Source organism: Mustela nigripes, chromosome 1 (assembly GCF_022355385.1).
Source record: "Mustela nigripes isolate SB6536 chromosome 1, MUSNIG.SB6536, whole genome shotgun sequence".
Lineage (NCBI taxonomy): Eukaryota > Metazoa > Chordata > Mammalia > Carnivora > Mustelidae > Mustela > Mustela nigripes.
Window position 1 is genome coordinate 207,456,197 of NC_081557.1, and position 19,699 is coordinate 207,475,895.

The 19,699-nt window shown below is 47.8% G+C and overlaps 1 protein-coding gene across 3 annotated transcripts in view; it reads right to left on the reverse strand.

Annotated features, from left to right (window-relative positions):
• Nucleotides 1-2,164: 2,164 nt before the first annotated feature.
• Nucleotides 2,165-19,699, reverse strand: part of STK32B (serine/threonine kinase 32B) — a 398,863-nt gene continuing 381,328 nt past the window's right edge. For all 3 annotated transcript variants that reach the window (XM_059380707.1, XM_059380698.1, XM_059380690.1), the window contains one exon: nt 2,165-4,164. In XM_059380707.1, the coding sequence (XP_059236690.1) occupies nt 4,026-4,164 (139 nt within the window). In that variant the 3' untranslated portion in view covers nt 2,165-4,025. The remainder of the gene's footprint in view (nt 4,165-19,699) is intronic.

Here is a 19,699-nt window from a genome sequence, read left to right on the forward strand (position 1 = left end):
GGGATTTATTCCAGGGCTGCAAGGTTGGTTCAACATCTGCAAATCAGTCAATGTGATACAACACATCAATAAAAGTAAGAACAAGAACCATATGATACTCTCAATAGATGCTGAAAAAGCATTTGACAAAGTACAGCATCCCTTCCTGATCAAAACTCTTCAAAGTGTAGGGATAGAGGGCACATACCTCAATATCATCAAAGCCATCTATGAAAAATCCACCTTACTTTTTAAGAGTTGGCTAAACATGAGATGTAAAATGAATTTCTATTAAGAAATGGGTGTGCACAAACAATGAATCTTGGAACATTGAAAAAATAAATAAAATAAAATAAAATGCCATTGGACTAAGCATAGAACATGGTTGTACCAATAACTTCTCAGAATCAGGACAATGCAAAATGGCAGTGTTGACACCTGGGAAGGATCTGTGTGTAATGCATCACTCTCTGCAGAGAGGAGAGAATTAGGAAGTGTGTGTTTGGGAGATGGGGAATCAACATGAAGAACAGAGACACTGAGAGGAAAATCTATTAATCATGCTTGTCCATGATTACCCAGGGGAAAAAAAAAGCTACTCATGTTTTGTGACAGTCAATAATTAAGCACGAGAGAGACCTCACCATGATTTCTTGTTCCTGGTCAGAAGAGGAAATTGTGAGAGGCACAGTGCGTGAGCTGAATCATCAGAGTGACAGGCATTTGCTAAACATGCTAGAGCTGGGCGCCAAAGTGGGGTTGTGTGCACATGTGCACTCCTTCCACACCCACTGAGAACCTGCCTAAAAGCAGCTCTGTGCTGGGGGCCAGCTGTGCACAGCTCACTTGATGGAGTTCATAGCCTGGACTGGGGAGGAGGGTTGGTAATATGTAGCAGTAAGCAGGAAGGGACTCACAGCATCTAGCTTTGGGATTACCATTACTCTAAATATGAATTGTTTTTACCCCCTGGCATGAGAATCCTGCGATATATTTTAGTGGGGGTAGGAGAGCCCTGTGGACACCACCAGCCTATAGTTCGTCCTACTATGCTTAGATTTCAAATAATAATCCTTATGCAAATTCTTGCTTGGGAATGGGTTTCTCTAATCAGATTGCTTGCTCAACCAGTACTGGGCTGGGTTACAAACCCTGCGAATGGGGTTTTGAATGAGGGAGAAGGGAAAACTCTTGTGGAACTTGGAACTCAGGAGAGATATATCTGAGGGGATGCAGAGAGATCAGGCACTCCATTGGGTGGGGGTGGGGGCCAGGCAGTACTGGAACCTGGAAAGCCCAAAGCCCCAAGAAGTGGCAGTGGGGCCAGACTGGAGACAGGAGGCTGCCAAAAGCAAGCTTCACACAGCCCACCCCAATTTGTGTTGGGCTCACTCTTATTCATTCCAAAATTATTGATTACCTCTTATGAACCAGGTAGTGTTGGGACTAGAATACGGAGGGTGGGTACAGACATAGCCCTGAAGAGGACCTGGCATCTCTTAAGGGCTTGAAGGCATGGAGGATGATCCATGGGCAAAAGTAGCCCTATTGTGCAGTTAACAGCCATCAGAGCCAAGAGATAGTGATAGAAACTGCATGAGCAAGTATGTGGATGAGATTATGTCTGGCTTGGTTTAGTGCTGCCAGGAGACCAGAAGGCATCATGGAAGAGGTGGAACTGACCCTTAAGAGATATGTATTTTGATGTGCAAAGATGGGAGTTGAAAGGCATCCCAGGTAGGGATGACAGGGTGGGCAAAGGCAGGAGGCAGGAAATCGAGAAGTCTGTTATAAAGCAAATGCTGGTTATACCCACACGTGTGCCGTATAAACGTCTGAGGGGGAATTTGACATTTTAAGAATGTTTTCCTCTAGGTGAAAAATTCTCGTTTTCCCCCTAACAAATAGATCACAGATTTCTAGTGTAAAATAATCATTATGATGAATAATAATAATATAAATTGTGATCGAGTTGGATGGAGCCTTGAATTGACAAGTTTGGTTGTATTCTGTGAGGAAAATAAACACATCACCAACTTGGGATCCTTCCCATGAAAATAAACACATCACCGACTTGGGATCCTTCCCCTCCAATCTTTATGTTTCTAATTCAGTTTGAGCCTTTTGACTCAGAGGCACACTGCCCATCCCACCCAACCTCAAATAAGAACAAAGTTATAAGAAGGAATGTCCAAGAAATAGTTTTATTCTAACAAGAAACAACAATTGACTTAAACACAGCCAGGAAGTCCAGCATCTCTTGGGCTGCTTCCAGCTCTTGCCCCCTACTTCATGAATTCAGCCCGGCAAGAAATCTGACATGCTGCCCGGGTCACAGTGAAGAGAGGAGCAGCCCTGTGATTTCCTGGAGGGAACAGGACAGTGCCAATGGGGGACAGAGAGTGACAAGTGTGCAAGACAAGTAGACTTACGTGGGCAACATAACTGAGAAATAGGCTTGGTTTGAAGGAGGAAAATAATGATTGTTTCTTGTTTTTAAAATAAAAATATAAAACCACACCGTCCATTAAAACATCTCTTAATATACCCAGGAGACGATGTCGACAGCCCCAAGCATTGATTCCTGATGTAAAAAGTAAAAACCGGAAGTTGTTAAGAAAAAATAAAAACACACCTGAACTTTGAACAGGGATAGACAGAGTTCAAAGACTCCAGAAGAAAAGTTCAAGGGGTTCTAAACACCAAGCTTATTTCTATAGAAAGCGACCTGCCAAATGAGTGACATAGCAAAGTTTCTCCAGACGATGACAGTGATGCCCAAAAAATGTGGTTACCATTCAGTGAGCGGTGCATGCTGGGTGCGCCATGTGCCGGATGCCATTGAGCCCTACAACAACCCTGCAAGGCTGGTTTTATCATCACCGCTTGAAAACAAGGAAATGACACATAAGTGATTGTGCAGTTTTGCCTAAGGTCTTCTGGTTAGTAAACAGCAGGGCTGGATTTCTGGAGGAGACTGACTACATCTGAGCTCTGTCCCTGGCGCTACAGTTTCTCCCCATTCAATGAGGCCGAGTGCTCCCCCAACAGGTCCTACGGCAGTCTGTTCCTTGTGTGAGTCCACTGTCCTTCTAGAGTGAACTTTCTAGTCACCCATACTTCTCTGTCAATACAGGACCACCTCATCAATGGCATTTGGGGACCCTCTTTAAGACAATGCTGAGGAGACCACTTCACACCCTTTGAAGGAAAAACACCTAGAAGGTGGATGGGGACTCAAAATTTGGCTGTAGGACTCAGTTTGGGGAGAAACTCTGATGGCACTTGATAGGAGCAACTGACGGTCAGTGACTTCACCTTCCGAAGGGCATCCCGGTGTAGGGTGTGGGGTGGGGTGGGGAGCTGCTGAAATTATAGGTGGGAGGCAGTCTTCTGTGATTAAGGGCAGACGTGTACCTGCAGCATTGAGACCCAGGGGACCAGGCTGGTGTGCAGGTCATGCCCTCTTCCAGGGTCAGAAAGACTGGCCTGGCAGAGAGGCAAGTGAATACACGTTAGGTTTTGCTCCAGGATTTGGGAATGGTGTTCCCATTGGACGGGCAGGAACAGAGATATTTATTTTGACACTGGGTTGCATTTTCAAAAGTACTGTGTGACAAGCCGTGATGGTCCAAACTGTAAAGTTGGGATGGTCTAATTGCTTTATGGGACAGGAGTACACTTCAGACACCAAGGTTGTATTTTGCCTGTGTAAACAATTTCAGAAACATCACAGGTTTTCCATGTCTGCTAACCATTTGGTTTTTCCCAATAACCTTGTAGTTTTAGGTGGGACAAAGAGCTGTTTTAACCCCTTTGGCAGATGCAGAAAACAGGCACAGGAAGGGCAAGGTTGTCCAAAGTCACTCAGAGAAGCAGTCAGGCACCTGGGACAGGAACCTGGCCTTCTCAGCTCAAGTTCAAGGCTGTCTCTCTGCATCTGATGTCATCAGGGGTGAGACAGGGGCCATTGTGGCACAGAGAGGGGCTTCCAGTGGGCAGGACAGAGATGTGTGCAGTCCCGTCAGGTGACCGCAGGTGGTGGCTTAGCTGCTGCAGCCACGGGAGCAGGCGTGGGCCAGAATGTTGTTGTTGCGTCCGTCCTGGAGCTTGCCCTGGGTCTGGCTCCCAGCCCGGCCTTCTGTGTCCATGAGCTGGCCGCTCTGTCCCTGCTGCCTCCTCAGCCTGCAAACAAACACAGCACAGACCTGAGATGGTGACGTGGAGTAGAGGGCAGCGGGATGGCCTGCAGATACATTTGTGCAAACAGGGCAACTGGGAAGTCCTCAGTCCGTACCTTCCCCGGGCCAGAGTGTGGTGCCCTAGAGCCATGCAGGCCTGGGGTCCAAGCCTGGGTCAGGTGCACTCCTGTGTTAAATACAGAGCCTCTGTTTCCCCATCTGTAAAATGGAGAAAATAATTCCTGCCTTATAACTCCCTGGGAAGTTTATAGATCACACGTGTAATTCACAGTGTCAGTGTAGGTGATGAGTCCTATGCAGCATTCATTCATGTGTATGTATTGAACGTCCACTGATGTACCAGCTATCCTGCCAGGGAGCAGGGGAAATCCTGGCCAGCACAGTAGTCATCTTCTCTTTCCTCATGGAGCTTACTCTCTAAATGGGACAATGGACACTAATCAAACTGCCTGTCAAATAAATATCCGAACGGATGAGCGCCCAGCCTTACAAAATGGCCCATGACAGACTGTTAAGGGAGCATGATTTTAAAGATTGCATTTCTTCATAGCTGGCCTCCTGGTCACCCTCCACATGATCTAAGATGTCAACATCCTTCTCCTTGTGACCTGCAAGTTCAGGTTCACGCAGTATCCCACAGCTGTCACTGCGTGTATGGTACAGGCAAAAAATAGAATGGAGACATTTAGGGAGGAAGAACATAGCTCTCTGTACTTGCTTCTCAGGCACCATTGGTCAGGCTGCTAAATTCCAGGCCTTGGCTTCCCTATCTAAACCTGGGATTCTGCCATTCACTTGGAGGAAGCTAAGGGGATCAGAGAGAATGTGTGTAAATTATCTACTACAGGGCTGGAAATACTAAGATTGCCACCATTCTCCTTGTTCTGAAAGATGCATGTTTCAGCCTGAATTTACTTTTCACATTAGGAGGTTCTATCAAAGAGTGCAGACCTAATGCCTGACACAGGGCAGTATGGATGCCCCCCAGTGACTACAACACAGTCCATGGCCTTGACGGGTCACAGGACCTGTGTGTGTGAATGTGTGTGTATGTGTAGTGTTTGCAACAGTGTCAGCATATGAGTGAGTCTTTGGAGTTATGGCAAAGTAGCAGCAGCAACACAATATTTTGAAGACCATCAACTTGGTGGCCACTGCCTCCTACCCTTTGTCCACCTGCAGGGGCAAGGACCAGGTGTGCAGTCCTTCTGGCCCCGAGGCTTGTGGCTGTCCAGGTTAATACACCTGGGAAAGGAGGTTAGGGTTAACATTCATCGTCTTAGTGGAGGAGGGGTCAGCTCCCAGAGGGCAAGCTGGGATCCAGAGGACAAAGCAGGGGAGGCAGGGAAAGTCTAGTGCGAGGGGTGGGAGTAGTCGGACTTCCTGGGCAGGGCTGCTTGGGAAACTTTCTCCCTTATCTCTTCTCTGTCCTCCCCTCTAACCTGGGACACTCTTCCAGGCACCTCTGGAAAGAAAATCAGATCATAACTAGGGAAGACTTAAATGGTCAAAAAACTAAATGGAAAACACCTGTACTTCCAAAGTAGGACATCCTCTTTGGTTCACATTTGTAATGCCATATAATTCTCTGGGTGTATCACAAGGTAAAGGTGAATCCCATTAGGATTTCCTTTGAAATGCTCAAACATAGCACAGATGGCATTACTGTCTCTAGACTCTTGTACTTCTCTGACACAAAATATAGCTTCCAAAGTTGCATAATAAAGAGTGGAGCAGATGAGGAAGAGATGGATTTGGAAGTCTTGAGTAGGTCAGGAAAGGCTTCCTGCAGGAGGCAGCATTTAAGCTGAACTTTAAGGATTGGTATGGAATGGGGGTAGCATGATGGAGGGACAGGGATTTGAAATGAAGGGACAGGAGTGAGGTAAGGCACAGAGAGTAGAGCAGAATATGGCAGCATGGACCAGCATCCTTTCTTGAACTGATGGTTTAGACACTTTGGTAGAACTAGCAGTTTCAAAGTCCCATACATATTTTTTTGTGACCATGAGTACTACACCCTAGAGCATCAACTAAATGAGGTATGGGTCATCTCCTGGCAATCTATCATCAGATTCAGTGTGAACCAAGGTTGCTGAATGAAGAAAGAAGGTCCTTTCTCTAAATTTCCATCCATCCACCTATAGCCTATGGAGCTGAAATTCTAACCCAGTTCTGGGAGGCATCAAAGGCAGCATTCTTCCTACTTCCCTCTATATATGTGCCCCCACTCACCCACCAACCATTCACCATCCATTATCCACCCACTTATCCATATGTTCATCCACCTACTTACCCGTCTGCCCATTCATCTACCCCATCCATCCATTCATCCATACACCCACTTCTATCTGTCCACCCTACTGTCCTACTCCCAGCCCATCTATCCACTCTTCATTCATTTACCTATTTACCTCCCACCCACCTTTCATATATACACCCATCCATCTACCTCATCCATTCATCATTCACACATCCTCCACCCATCCACCTATTTTTGACCTAGCTCCTTATCTACCCAGTCACCTATCCATCCATTTGTCCACTTCATCTATTCACTATACACCAATCTGTTGACCTCCTCACTCAGCCCCATTTCCCATCCACCCATCCACCCTTCAACTATCATCTATTCATTAGCTTCCGTTCTACCCACCATTCATCCATCCATCCATCCATCCGTCCACCACCCTCCCAGCTTATCAATGTCTTTCCACCTTCCACCCACTCACCCACCCACCCATTCAGTACCCTCCTCTTCTACCAGCACTGCCTTTGGCTCACAGTGGAAGGGACTGCAGAGCAGGACACAGAGAAAACAGTGACAAAACTTCTGCTGGAAGGGAGTGGCATGGTATAGCACTAAGGGCCCAGGCTTAGAGCCAGGCTCTTTCTGTCCCTGGGTCTACCACTTACTAGCTATCAAACCCAGAGCTATCGTTCCCCCAGTTCCCTGCTCTTTCCACCAGCTCCTGTGCCATTCAATCCTGACCTGGAGGGAAGAGAGCATGGAATGATTTTTTTCACGCTCTGAAGGAATTAGAAATGCTCATGTTGTTCAAATAGGAATCTGTGAACCAAGACAGAGATATGAAACCATTATGATTGTGGCTCTGAGAGCTCACTTCTGTGACAAGCCCACAGCTCAGTTATCTGTAACTCTGGAAGAAATGAAAAAGGATTTTGCATATCCTAGTAGTCTGCTGATGCAAATTGGCTGGTTATCTCCGCAATGGCAGGAACATTTAATTTTCTCAGGCAACGTATCAAATTAATTGTCAGCTTTGTGGCCAGGATTCCAAGTGACAGACATGAGTTCCATCAACCTCCTGAACTCTACCATCAGATGCCAGAAGGAAGCATTTTGAGATAGCGAACCTTGACCAAGGAGAGTAAGACACACATTAAAATTTGTAATAAATCTGGCTGGAGGCATTTTTTCAAAGGCATAGCATTTGAGAAGAGTAAAATAAAATGATTAACAATCAAAGTCATTTCAAATCAAGCTACTTCCCACACGCAGGATGGAGTGAGTCTGCTTAATACCAACATCCATCTGCTATGGACTTTCTATAGGTGAGGCCTGACCTCTGATGTGAGAGCCTGGTTTTCATGAATGTAGTCAGTATAAAGTGCTTTCACACCTATTCCTAGCATTCCACTGGCTCTCCCCATGTATGTTTCCTGGCGGTGTAGAAACATGAATGGAGGGGCAAAGTGGTGCAGTGGGAGAGTGCAGGGCTGGGAGTTAGGTCAGAGGCCCAGCCTCACCATCACTGGCCGAATGGCTGGGCACTCTCGACTTCAAGCCTCTCTCTCCTCACCTGTAACACAGGGATGGGAGAAGACGAACCACTGTGTGCTATCCGACTGTCTGTTCCATAGCAGGTACTTTATAAAGGGCAACTATTTTTTTTAAAAAAGATTCATGTATTTATTTGAGAGATAGTGCATGAGTTGGGGTGGGGGGGGTGTCAAACAGAGTGAGAAGCAGATTCCCTGCTGAGCAGAGTGCCTGACCCCGGGCTTGATCCCAGGACCCTGGGACCATGACCTGAGCCAGAGGCAGTTGCTTAACTGACAGAGCCACCCAGGCGAAGAGCAGCTATTTTTATGATGATGATCAGTGTGGGGTATTCCCCTTTTGCAGATGGGGAAACTGAGGATCAATAAGTAAAACTTAACTACCTGCAGTAGTTCTGATGAGTGACTCCCAGCAAGGAGTTCCCCAGAAATGGCTCTTCAGGCCACATCCTTGTTGGGGATGAGGTCAGAGCAGAAGAACTGGAGGAGCAGAGGGTGCTGAAATGGGATATACATGGGATGGCTGAGGGTCAGGACCCAGACGTGGGTGAAGTAGGACAACAGGCTTAGCACAAGAGAATCCACTCCCCAGCATTTGTGGTGGGATGCAGAGGGGGCCTTAAGCCAGGGAAGACCAGGGCATGGAACTGGAGACTGGAACCAGGTCTCCCAATCCACTGTGTCTCTCATCTACAGTGTGTCTCTCATCTACTGGAAGAGGGCCACAGCATGGCATCTGTTATGTTTTCAGCACCCAGGCCAGCAACCAGCCTGCAGCAGGTACGCAAACCGCAGATGCCAGAAGGATGGGTGGGCCAATAAAGGAATAAATGCCCACCCTTTATTTAGCAGGGTGCTTTCCCACGTTGGCAGACTCTGTGTCAACACCCCAAGGGGGAGAAAAGGCCAGGTGTAATTAGATGAAGCAACAGGGTGTCCTAGCTGGACAAAAATTGGATTGCCATTTGCAAAACTAGTGAGTCATGGCCCTTGTGGGCAAAAATTTACATGAGTTAACATACATGGAGCTTTTTCTTTTGTAGCTGAGGGAGTTGGGATAGGTTGTTACCCTCTCTCTCTCTCTCTCTGTGTGTGTGTATTAAAAAAATAAAGGCAAAACAATGTTTGACACAGTAATTAATGGATATGGTTTGATAATTTTGTATATAATGAATTATATGAACAAACACTTGTATAGGGCTGCTTATGTGGCAGAGGCTTTTAGGTACTTAACATGTGTTAACTCACTTATTCTAACAACCACCCTAGGAAGTAAGTATTTGCACCCTAGTTTGCAGATCAGGAGACTGAGGGGCTAGCGTGAGGTCCAAGGTCGCAACGCTAGCTAGCAAGGATCAGTATTGAAAACAAGCCAGTCTGACTCCAGAGTCTGTGCTCTTAGCTATTATGTATACTGCTTCTCTGTGGTTCATGAAAACCAGAGTTGAAGTACAGGAAAGTTCTGGAAGCACACATGCCAAACTGAGCAGAGGTTATCCGGTTAGGGTTGGGAGGTGTCTACTGAAGTGTAGACTTGTGTGTGCACTGCAAGAATCCCTTTTCTAGCATCCCTAGAGGAGACCACTCTTAGCAAAACATTGCTGCCCACCCCCCTAAGACAGCCCTCTGCGTGGCAGATAGCTCAGAAGTGTAGAAACTCTTCTACTTAGAAATGAAACAGAAATATGCTTGTGACAGCTGCTCCCCTTTGGCCTTTAGTGTGTTTTCTAGAATAATTCTCTCTCTTCAGTTCTTTGAAGCCCCCTGGGCTGACCATCTCCCATTGTTCTTACCTTCACTCAGCCCTGCTTGGTGCCTGGGAATCTGACTTGGTGGGGAAGGGGGGCAGAGCTCTTAAGCCCTTGGCTTCAGCTTGCTTAGTCAATGGGGATCCCTGCAGAGATCAAGAAGAGCAAGGGGAATCAAGTTGGGGAATCTATTCCCCAGGACCTCCCTGCACAGTCTCCTTGAGCAGGGGGACACTGGAAGGTCACTATTCTAGCTGAGGTAGCCCTGTCCCTCAATGGTCTCCCTCTCCCCCCTCTTCCTGGCTTCCTTGAAGCCCCAGTCCACTGCACTATCCTGTGTGTGAGCAGTGGGACAGGCAGAGGGCCTTTTCAACTAACATCTCCTTGGAGTATTTCCTCTGGGATTCTGACCGATGAAACACAAGACCGGAAAGGCTCTTCCTTAAGTAAAGACTCAGTATAACTGGCTGTTCTACTTTCAAACCTCATCACTTACTGGGAAGATCACCTTGTATGCAACTCTTATCTCACAAATTCAATAACATCCTTTAGCCAGAAGCATTAGAATTCTGTCTGTTTTATCTGCTGTTGCCTAAAGCAAATGTATTTGAGGGAGTCTTCGGATGGAGCCCGCTACACCGCGGGTATGATACAGCAAAATGTAGCGGATTATCTTACTATCCTCTCCTTCTCTCCCCCACTTTGCTAACAGATCTCGTTGGGGGAAAATGGAAGGGAATGCAGTCTCAGGTTTCTGAGTGATGGGGACTAAGAGGTATTGAGTGTGTTCTCCAACACCTCCTTGCTGAATGCCTATGTCCACCTTCTGGAGAAGAATTAACAATGCCCCTAGTGAGGATGAGAAGGGATAGCAAAAGGATGAGCAACTGATGGTGGGTCACACAGCTCTTCAGACCCAAGCCCAGGCTTGAAAGGAGGACTTTCAAGACTTGAAAGGAGGATGGCTCTTTCTGCCATCCCAGGCACATGTCTCTTCCTGCATGCCTGCATGATCAGATTTCTCTCTAGATTTAGAGGTGAGGCTGATCTGTATCTGAGCTGAGTTTCAGGGGATACTTTCTGGGTCCTCAATGATTTGGGTGCACAAGAAAGTCATGCATGGGCAGCCTTGTGGATGGGCAGTCACTAATGGTGTTTACCAGTTGGATCTGCCGTTTTCCCGGCAGCCGGCAGGAACTCACTTCCAGGCTCCTGGGGCTAGGCAGGCTGTGTCCCCAGTTTTGGCCAAGGAGGTTGAGTAGAAATGCTACCAACAGGCTGGAGCAGGGCTGATGCTAGACCCTCTCAAAGTGTCTTTCCTCTGTCACTGTGATGCTCCAGAAATGCTGTTTCAGGCTGGGTTCTGGAGTGAGGAGGATGATGGTGATGTGGGAGCAGCAAACCCCCACCCACTTCATGGCCTGCTATAGACATATAGCATGAGTAAGAAACAAATCTTTGTTGTTGTAAGCCCCTGAGATTGGGGAATTGATCTGGGTGTAGGATCTGGAGGTCCAGACACTGGTCTGTTGGTGAATAATGGCATCAGTGCAGTTCAGAGCTGTGGAGTTCCTGTAGGGAAACCCTGTGTCTTCAGACAAGAATGAACTCTTTGACGGTTGAGGGGCCTGGGTTCAGGGTCCACTTTGGGGCTGCTCACCTCTCTGCTTGGGCAGCCAGCCCTGTCTGTCCCCCTACCCTCCCTGCCCGCATCCATGTATGGTTACCATGTTTCACCTGCCCAGAAGAGGTCAGATGGGAAGTCAAGTGGGACCACCTGCTTCTTCTTTATTAATCTGCCCTAGACTTCAGTATCTGTCATGCCCCCCTTTTATTTCCTCTCCTGGACTCAATTAACCCTACGCTATCAATTCCCCTCAGTGGAGAGCATTGCCATTATCTTGCCTTTGTGGTTCTGGGTTCAGACAGCAGCTGCCACCTTTAATAGACCTCACCTTCCTGGTCCTTTCCATTGATTGGGTAAGGCAAGAGCTTGACCCAAGCAGTACCAATCAGAGTCCCCCTCTGATGGCCAGATCAGATTGGTCCAGGAGATATCACCTGACCCAAGCTGGGCCAATCAGAGCCATTCCCTGAGATACTAGAATTTGAGATCTGGAAAACCTTCCCCTTCGCATCCTCTTTCATCTCCTTTCTTGAGTTTGGTGGTAGAGCTGGGAGACTATGGCACTCTCTGCACTGTATCTTCCACTGTGTGGAAAGGACTGGTTTACAGTAAAAGAAAAGGACTTCAAAGTGCAGAGAAACAGAAGTTGCCAAGAGAAGGAAGGAGTGAGTCCTGGCCTCGGTCCCAGCGACCTTGGAGTCCCTGTGCACCCCAGCCCTCCCTGTGGCCACAGAAGCCCCCCAGTGAATCCTGTTTTACCTAGGCCATTAGCTTTTTCTCTCCATCCGTTGCAGCCATGACAGTTCAGGGAAGGCAACATTTATGCTGGTATCTGTCTCTGTGACCTTCCGGGGCCACAGTATTTTCAGGTGAGGCAATGAGATATATGTGGATATTTATTAAATTTATTAAAATATCACTCATTTATTTTTGTGTCAAATGTGCATCCTTTCGAAATCACTAATTTTTATTTATTTTGTGCTATTTGTAAAATAACTTTTCTGCGACTAATAGGTATACTTAAAATTTTGGTTAAAATTTGGGAGGAATCCAGGGTTCATGGCTGCCAGTTGTGGAAACTCAATTAGTCCCTGGAAGGTGTGTGTGTTTCTCAGGGGTGCCTGATGAAGTAGCAGCTTCTGGGTGAAATGTATTCTCTCGAAGTTCTGGAGGCCAGAAGTCTGCAATTCAAGGTGTCAGCGGAGCTCTGGGGGAAAATCCTTCCTTGTCTCTTCCAGCTTCCAGGGGTTGTCAGTAATCCTGGCCACACCCTGGACTGTGGCTGCATCACTCCAGTCTTTGCCTCTGTCTTCAATGTCCCTCTCCTTATTGAGACCCTAGTGATTGGATTTATGGTCCACTCTCATCCGGTTCAACATCATCTTAACTTGATCACTTCTGCAAAGACCTCTATTCAAATACAGTATGGCGGTGGTGCGCAGTCCAGGAGTTCATTATACCCCTCTAAGGGACACAGTGCAACCCACAAAGTAGGCATTTCAGGCAAAGAATCTGAGGCTTTTTCATAAGAAGCCTCGGAGAGGGCCGGAGCTGGATTAAGTGGAGGAAATCAACATTAAGGATCCTAAGAGAAGTTGCCAGTTACCCTTAAGCACTTATTTCAGACCATCTTACTGTTTATACTCCTTTTTTTTTTTAACATACATTCTAGGCAATGCTCTCCCTTGCTTCACTTGGGTATTTTAATAAAAAATTAAAGGTGAGAGCCAGAGTAGTATAGTGGAAACCTATGTGGGTCCCCAGGTCTATAAAACACGGACTGCTGACCTCAGGCAAATGACTACTTCTCTCTAGATGTCTGCATTTACAAATCAAGGTTGTGATGAGGATTAATTTTAGATAAAATGTAAATGCATGGCATATAACAGGTTTGCAACATGCACACATAGTGATAGTATTATTTCATTTAACTGGCTGGTAATGATATTTGTAGATGTAATGGAGAGAAAATTAGACCAGGACTAAAACAACAGCATTTACTTTAAAGCAGACCATTAGATCCTACTTATAATTTTCAAACTCCTACACAGTCCTATTTCATAAAGGATTTAATAAGGCCTCTAAGCACTCCCATACAAAATAAGGTACCTCTGTCTTACTAAAGAGAACTGATTGAAGGGGAAAAAAGACAGGAATTTAAATAATCTAAGCCTGAGCAGACCAGTGACAGCATTGTACTCCTAATACAAATAGGGTCTTATGGACGCAGGGCTATTTGTCAGGGATCGCATGTCACCCCTTAACCCACTGGAAACCTGCCATGCTATATTTTCCTGGGTCTTCCACTGGCTGGGAGGAACATGTCAAGATCAGGAGCCCCCCCCTTTTTTTTAATTATTATTTTTTATTATGTTATGTTAGTCACCATATGGTATATCATCAGTTTTTGATGAAGTGTTCCAAGATTCATTGTTTACACCCAGTGTTCCATGCAATATGTCCCCTCCTTAATACCCACCACTAGGTTAACCTATTTCCCCCAAAGCCCTCAGTTTGTTTCTCAGAGTCCATAGTCTCTCATGGTTTAGCTCCCCCTCCTATATCCTCCAATTCACTTTTCCTTTCTTTTTCCTAAAGTCCTCCATGTTATTCCTTATGCTCCACAAGTAAGTGAAGCCATATGATAATTGACTTTCTCTGCTTGACTTAGCTCACTGAGCATAATCTCCCCCAGTCCCATCCATGTTGTTGCAAAAGTTGGGTATTCATCCTTTCTGATGGCTGAGTAATATTCCATTGTACATATGGACCATATCTCCATTCATTTGCTAAAGGGCATCTCAGCTCTTTCCACAGTTTGGCTATCATGGACATTGCTGCTATAAACATTGGGGTACAGATGGCCCTACTTTTCACTACACCTGTATCTTTGGAGTAAATGCCCAGTAGTGCAATTACTAGGTCATAGGGTAGCTCTATTTTCAATTTCTTGAGGAGCCTCCACACTGTTTTCCAAAGTGGCTGCACCAGCTTGCATTCCCACCAACAGTGTAAGAAGGAGCCCCTTTTCAACCAGGCTTCAGTCCCCCTTGATGGAACTGGCAGAGGGCCTTGACTCTTGAGTTTTCATGGAACTCTCAAGTTTTCATGGAACTATCAGGATTCTGCAATCCAAGCACCCGCGAGGCCATCTTCATCCGTGGCTGAAATTCCTCCTGCTGTTCCAGGTCACTGAGCTGATTTTCCCTGGCCATTTTCTTGGGCTTTGGAATGGCACCATCTTCCTTGCAGAGCAGTGATCCCAGAAATCCTGGCCTTCCCTAACACAGTCTCCTGGGCTCTTCCCCTCCGCCACAGTGGGCAGTAAAGCTTCGAGACCTTCTGAGATTCAGAGAGGCCACTATAGTCCCAGTTAGGCTTTTATCAGTTTCCCTAACTGTGAAATGGGAGGAGAAATCCTATGAATAGAACCGTGATGAGAATGGAATGAGCAGATGGCTGTAAGGTGCTCCCCTTACTCCAGAGTTTAGAATAGAGTTGCTCTCAATTGTTTGTTGGCTCCCTTTCCTGTCTATCCTCACCTATAAATGACGTTTGGACCATATGATCAGAATCTCAAAGACTGGAGAGAACCTAAATATGCTGGCCTTGTTTCATAAGGCAGGGTCCTTGACTTTCACCTCTTTCTAGCAATGGGGCCAAGGAATGTGCCAGCAGCGAAGGTCCCTCATTTGCAGATTAATCTGAAAGATGCAGGTAGAACCCTTTTCTTCCCTCCCCATGGGTTGCTGAAGAAACAAGAGGGACATTAAAGGACTCTGCAAATGGCACAAACCTTGTATAGTCAAAGATCACTGATACCCAAGCCAGCCCAGGGTATGATGTTGAGCCCAAGGCCAGAGAGGCTGGGCCTACCCCTGACCCCTGCTCAGGCACTGAGGGCAGCAGGACCAGGGCCTGCCCCGTTCATCCACTTTCCGAGCTTGAAATGAATCATACTTTCATGCTTCTTGACCTCCATCCCCCCAGTGGCTCCAGGCCACAACAGAGGGTCCCTATCTTACTCCCAGGGTCTTCCAGGGAGGCAACCTGGGCAGATGAGGTCACAACACATTTTGATTGTTCATCCTTCTGATGCCTTAGTCCAGGCATCCCACTCTGATCCCCAGCTGAGCCTGGTGGTGGCTTGATGCTCTTGTGCTGTCTCAGGATGGGTAAGGAGGACAGACTGCTGTCATGTGAATGCATGCCATCTTATACCTGTAACGCCCAGGTTCACTGACAAGCAATATCTATACAGCTCGTGGAAATCCCTTGTTCAACATCAAATGTATGGGGCAAGAGGCCATTTTGCATTTTGAGTTAGTGCCTGGGCCCTGGAACCTGATTCTCTCTATGGAACCCCAGCCCTGCCACCTCTTAGCCAGGTGCCCTCAATCTGCCCTTCTTCACCGATAATGGGATGGGGAAGGAGTAAAAGTACCTGCTCACAGGATGGATGGACATACTGCATGGAATAGACTAGATGCCCAAATAAGAGTGTGCCCTCATGGCCATCTGTTCCGTGCGAGCCACTGCCCCACCTGGATGTCCTGGAGAGACGCCCTGAAGACACCACTTGCAGAAGTACCCCCTCCCTTCAGGTCCTGAAGCTCATGCTACCCGAGTGTGGTAACCTGTGCTAACTGAGTGTGCTAACCCTGAGAGAACAGGGGAGCTTGGGGTTGCCTGGGTGGCTCAGTGGGTTAAAGCCTCTGCCTTCGGGCCAGGTCACGACCTCAGGGTCCTGGGATCAAGCCCTGTGTCATGCTCTCTGCTCAGCAAGGAGCCTGCTTCCCCCCACCCCCCCGTTCCCTCACCCCCGCCTGCCTCTCCCCCTACTTGTGATATCTTAAAAAAAAAAAAAAAAAGAATAGACAAGAAAAGAAAAAGAACAGGGGGGCTTGTTCCCAGCTGTGTCTCCTTGTATTGGACCCTGAGTAAACACGTGCTGAACAGCTGGATGAAAGCACATGCAGCAGAAAGAGCCCAGAATCTAGGAGATGGGAGATTAGATCCCAAGTCCTTTATATTCCAGTTCAGAGCTGCAGATGCTGGGAATCTTAGTAATAATGCACCTCGGGAAGTGTGGAAAGGAAGGATCAAAGCAGTGACTCTTCACCAGGGTGACGGGAATATCGGGCAATGTCTGGGGTCAGTTTGGGTCGTCGCAATGATAGAGGGGATACCAGTATCTATGGGTAGAGGTCACAGATGCTGGTAAACATATGATGCACAGGACGGTCCCCGCATCAGAACACTGATGTCAGTCGTCATCAAATGACAATGGAACTGAGGCTGAGAAATCCAGGTTAAAGAAATGGGATCTCAAACCATAGAATCATATACCGATGTTGCTTATTATTATTGATAGTATTATTAAGTATGGCAAATGTAGTATTTAATTTTTAAATATAACATTCTCAGAGCCTCCAAATGTTGCTTTAATGTGATTTTAAGTCTGTTGGTTTTATGAGATGACATGGACAGAAAATCTAGCTCCTGAAACTCCTCTCTCACCAGGGCCTCCTGATTCTGGAAAACTCTGTCACAGGCTATTGAAAAGATCTTTTGGAAAAACTGCACTCATCTCTTAAAATAGGAGGACAGGACCCACAGTGTGTTTCTCAAGCTAATGGGAGCCTCAGCTGCCAAGGTTTCAAGTCCCTGGCCTGGTCCCGGGAAGTAGACATTCTATCTGGCCTGGTAGCCTTCTGTCTGTTGAGACCAGAAACCAGCAATAAGCTTTGTTTCTAGAAAATTAGGCAGTGCTCATTTTAATTTTGCTCTCGTTTAGAACGTGAGGTCCAGAGAAGTTAGACCCAGGGCATGTCCTCCGCGTCTCAACAGTGGTCCATGTACATCTGCACCCCAGCATGTCCCCTGCCACCTGTGAGCCTCCTGAGGGCACCGGTCCTACTAGATCTGCTTCCGTGTCTCAGGGTCCAGTCTGAGAAGATAGCTTCCTGGTAATGGACTGAATGAGAATCTCCTACTGGAGCTGGGATGGCTGATGCCCGTTGGCATTCCCCGGGTACTGCACGCTGAGGACGACTTCCTCATTGCATGGGGGAAAGGGACACTTTTCTCTGCTGCAGAGCTCATTCTCGCTGAGGGTCTTACAGAGGCCAAGTAACCATGCAGGCGTGATGCCCTTCGGAGCATGCTTAAGCCCTCGAGGGGTCAGAGCTGCAGGTCCCTATCCCACAGCAAGGGAGACGGAAGGCTGGAAAGTTTGCAGTTTTAGATAGGGTTTCCTGTGACCTGCTCAGAACCCACTGGAAGAGGCCCCATTTGGGCACACTTGATTTCTCTCAGCAGAAGATCTTAAACCATGGGGTGTCCAAATGACCCCAAGAGTGGGTTAAGATGCAGATCACCAGGACTGCTAGCTAACCAGCCAGTTTCTGGCTCAGAGTACGTGGTACCATTTCGTTCGGCAGCTATAACTTATCACCACCATCTGGGGGGTGGGGCTTACAACAGCAGAATTGTATTGTCTCTTGATTCTGGAGGCCAGAAGTCTGAACTCAAGGTGGTGGCCGGGTTGGTTCCTCCTGGAGGCTGAGGCAGAATCTGGTCCAAGCCACTCTCCCAGCTTCTGGTGGCTGCTGGCCATCCCTGGCATTCCTGCCTCCATATCATTGTGGCTTTGGAGGCATATTGGAGGAGGGATGATGGCCCTCTCCTCCAATAGGACCTCATGTTAACTAATCACGTCTGCAACAACCCTATGGAGAAGGAAAGCCGACAGCCACTGGAGGCCACCTGGGGCCACATGACCCCAGCAAGCATGAAGGCAAGTCCAGCTCAGCATCTTGTCATCCCCTCCCCAGTCAGGCCACCGGTCACCGGCAGATGTGGTAGGAAGATTACGTTCCCATGGCTCATGTACCGACATGGCAGATGCTGCCACCACAGGGGACAAACAAGTCCGACTTTTCCCCTTGGTTTAAAAGGGAAACTCTTGGCTTTGGGGAAACCACCTCTTGAATGGAGCTCTCACAGACACGTACAGATGAGAAACTGCAGCAGGGAGGGCTGTGGTGGGTGTGACGTGGCTCACTGGCCACGTTCACTGTGGAGCAGAAATGAACTTGGATGTGGAGAGGTCAACGTGGTGCTCAGACAGCATCCTGGTGGGATGTAGCCAGGCCCACCACCGGGATCCTTGCATATGGAAGGTGCGAGCTAGCCTACCAGCATTTGGGGGCCCTGGGCGTGTGGGGATCAGTTCAGGGAGGGATGCAAGACCAGAACCACAGGTCTGACCCCATGCCCACAGCGCCCCCCCACAGCCGCCATCTCTCCTGTCTCTTCTGCCCATGCCAGTCTTGGGTGCCCTCTGTCTGGGAAACGACTCCCCTCTCTTTCTTTCTTTCTTTCTTTTGCCAACTCCTGTTATCTGTGCCAGCCTCACTTCTAATCCATGACCACAAATCTCTAAGGAGGCCTCCCCAAGGCAGGGCAATCCTACTATATTTCCCTGATCAGTTGACTTTTCCATGTGAGAAAGAACATCTTATTGGTTGAAGTCACCTTACAATGGTGTTCCTGCTAAATGGAGCCAGAGGCGAGCCCTCAGCGACACAAGGAGGAAGGTCTCATTTTCATTTAGAAGGAAATAATTTGGATTCTTTGGATTCCAAATGAAGCGTCTTCGGGCACATGGCACAGAGTGACACGCCACCATTGCCTGCTTGGGTCTGTCACTGCTCAGGTGTTCCACAGGCTCGAGTCTGCTAGCAGGTCCTCTCTGAGGACCGCTCCATCCAGGCCTAAAGGGAGGACGGGTCCAGAACATGGCTGCCTGAGCCCATGGTCCAGGGTTCCCAAGCTGGTTTGAACAGAAGAACCTGCTGCCAGGTTTCTAGACTGGGGAGGGACCGTGAGCCTCAGAGCTGGCAGGACAGCAGGGAAATGACGGTGAGCTCTGAAATCACCCCCATGTCTGCTGCCATCTTCCCCAGGTCTGAGGGACTGCGGTCATGGAGGCCTTTCCTGTTCTGCAGGACAGAACATGGGCACCAGACAGACCTTGTCCTGCAGGGGCGAGGCTGCTGCTCTGGCCTGGTGTGTGTGTGGGCGGGACTGATCTGGGCACCCCCAGTTAGAGAGCTGTCACCACCCAGGACAAATGATAGGCCTGTCCCAGTGCCTCATGGGGAGTGGGGCCCTGCCCTGTCCAGCAGCCCACTGGCTGGAACCCAAACAACACTGAGCAGGGTCCCTCACCTTCCACCACCACCCGCCCCCATGCATGCTCTCCAAAGTCAAACTTCTTCACTGGCTGCTGTGTCTACATTTTGCTTCTCTGTATACTGTACTTTTGGTACTCT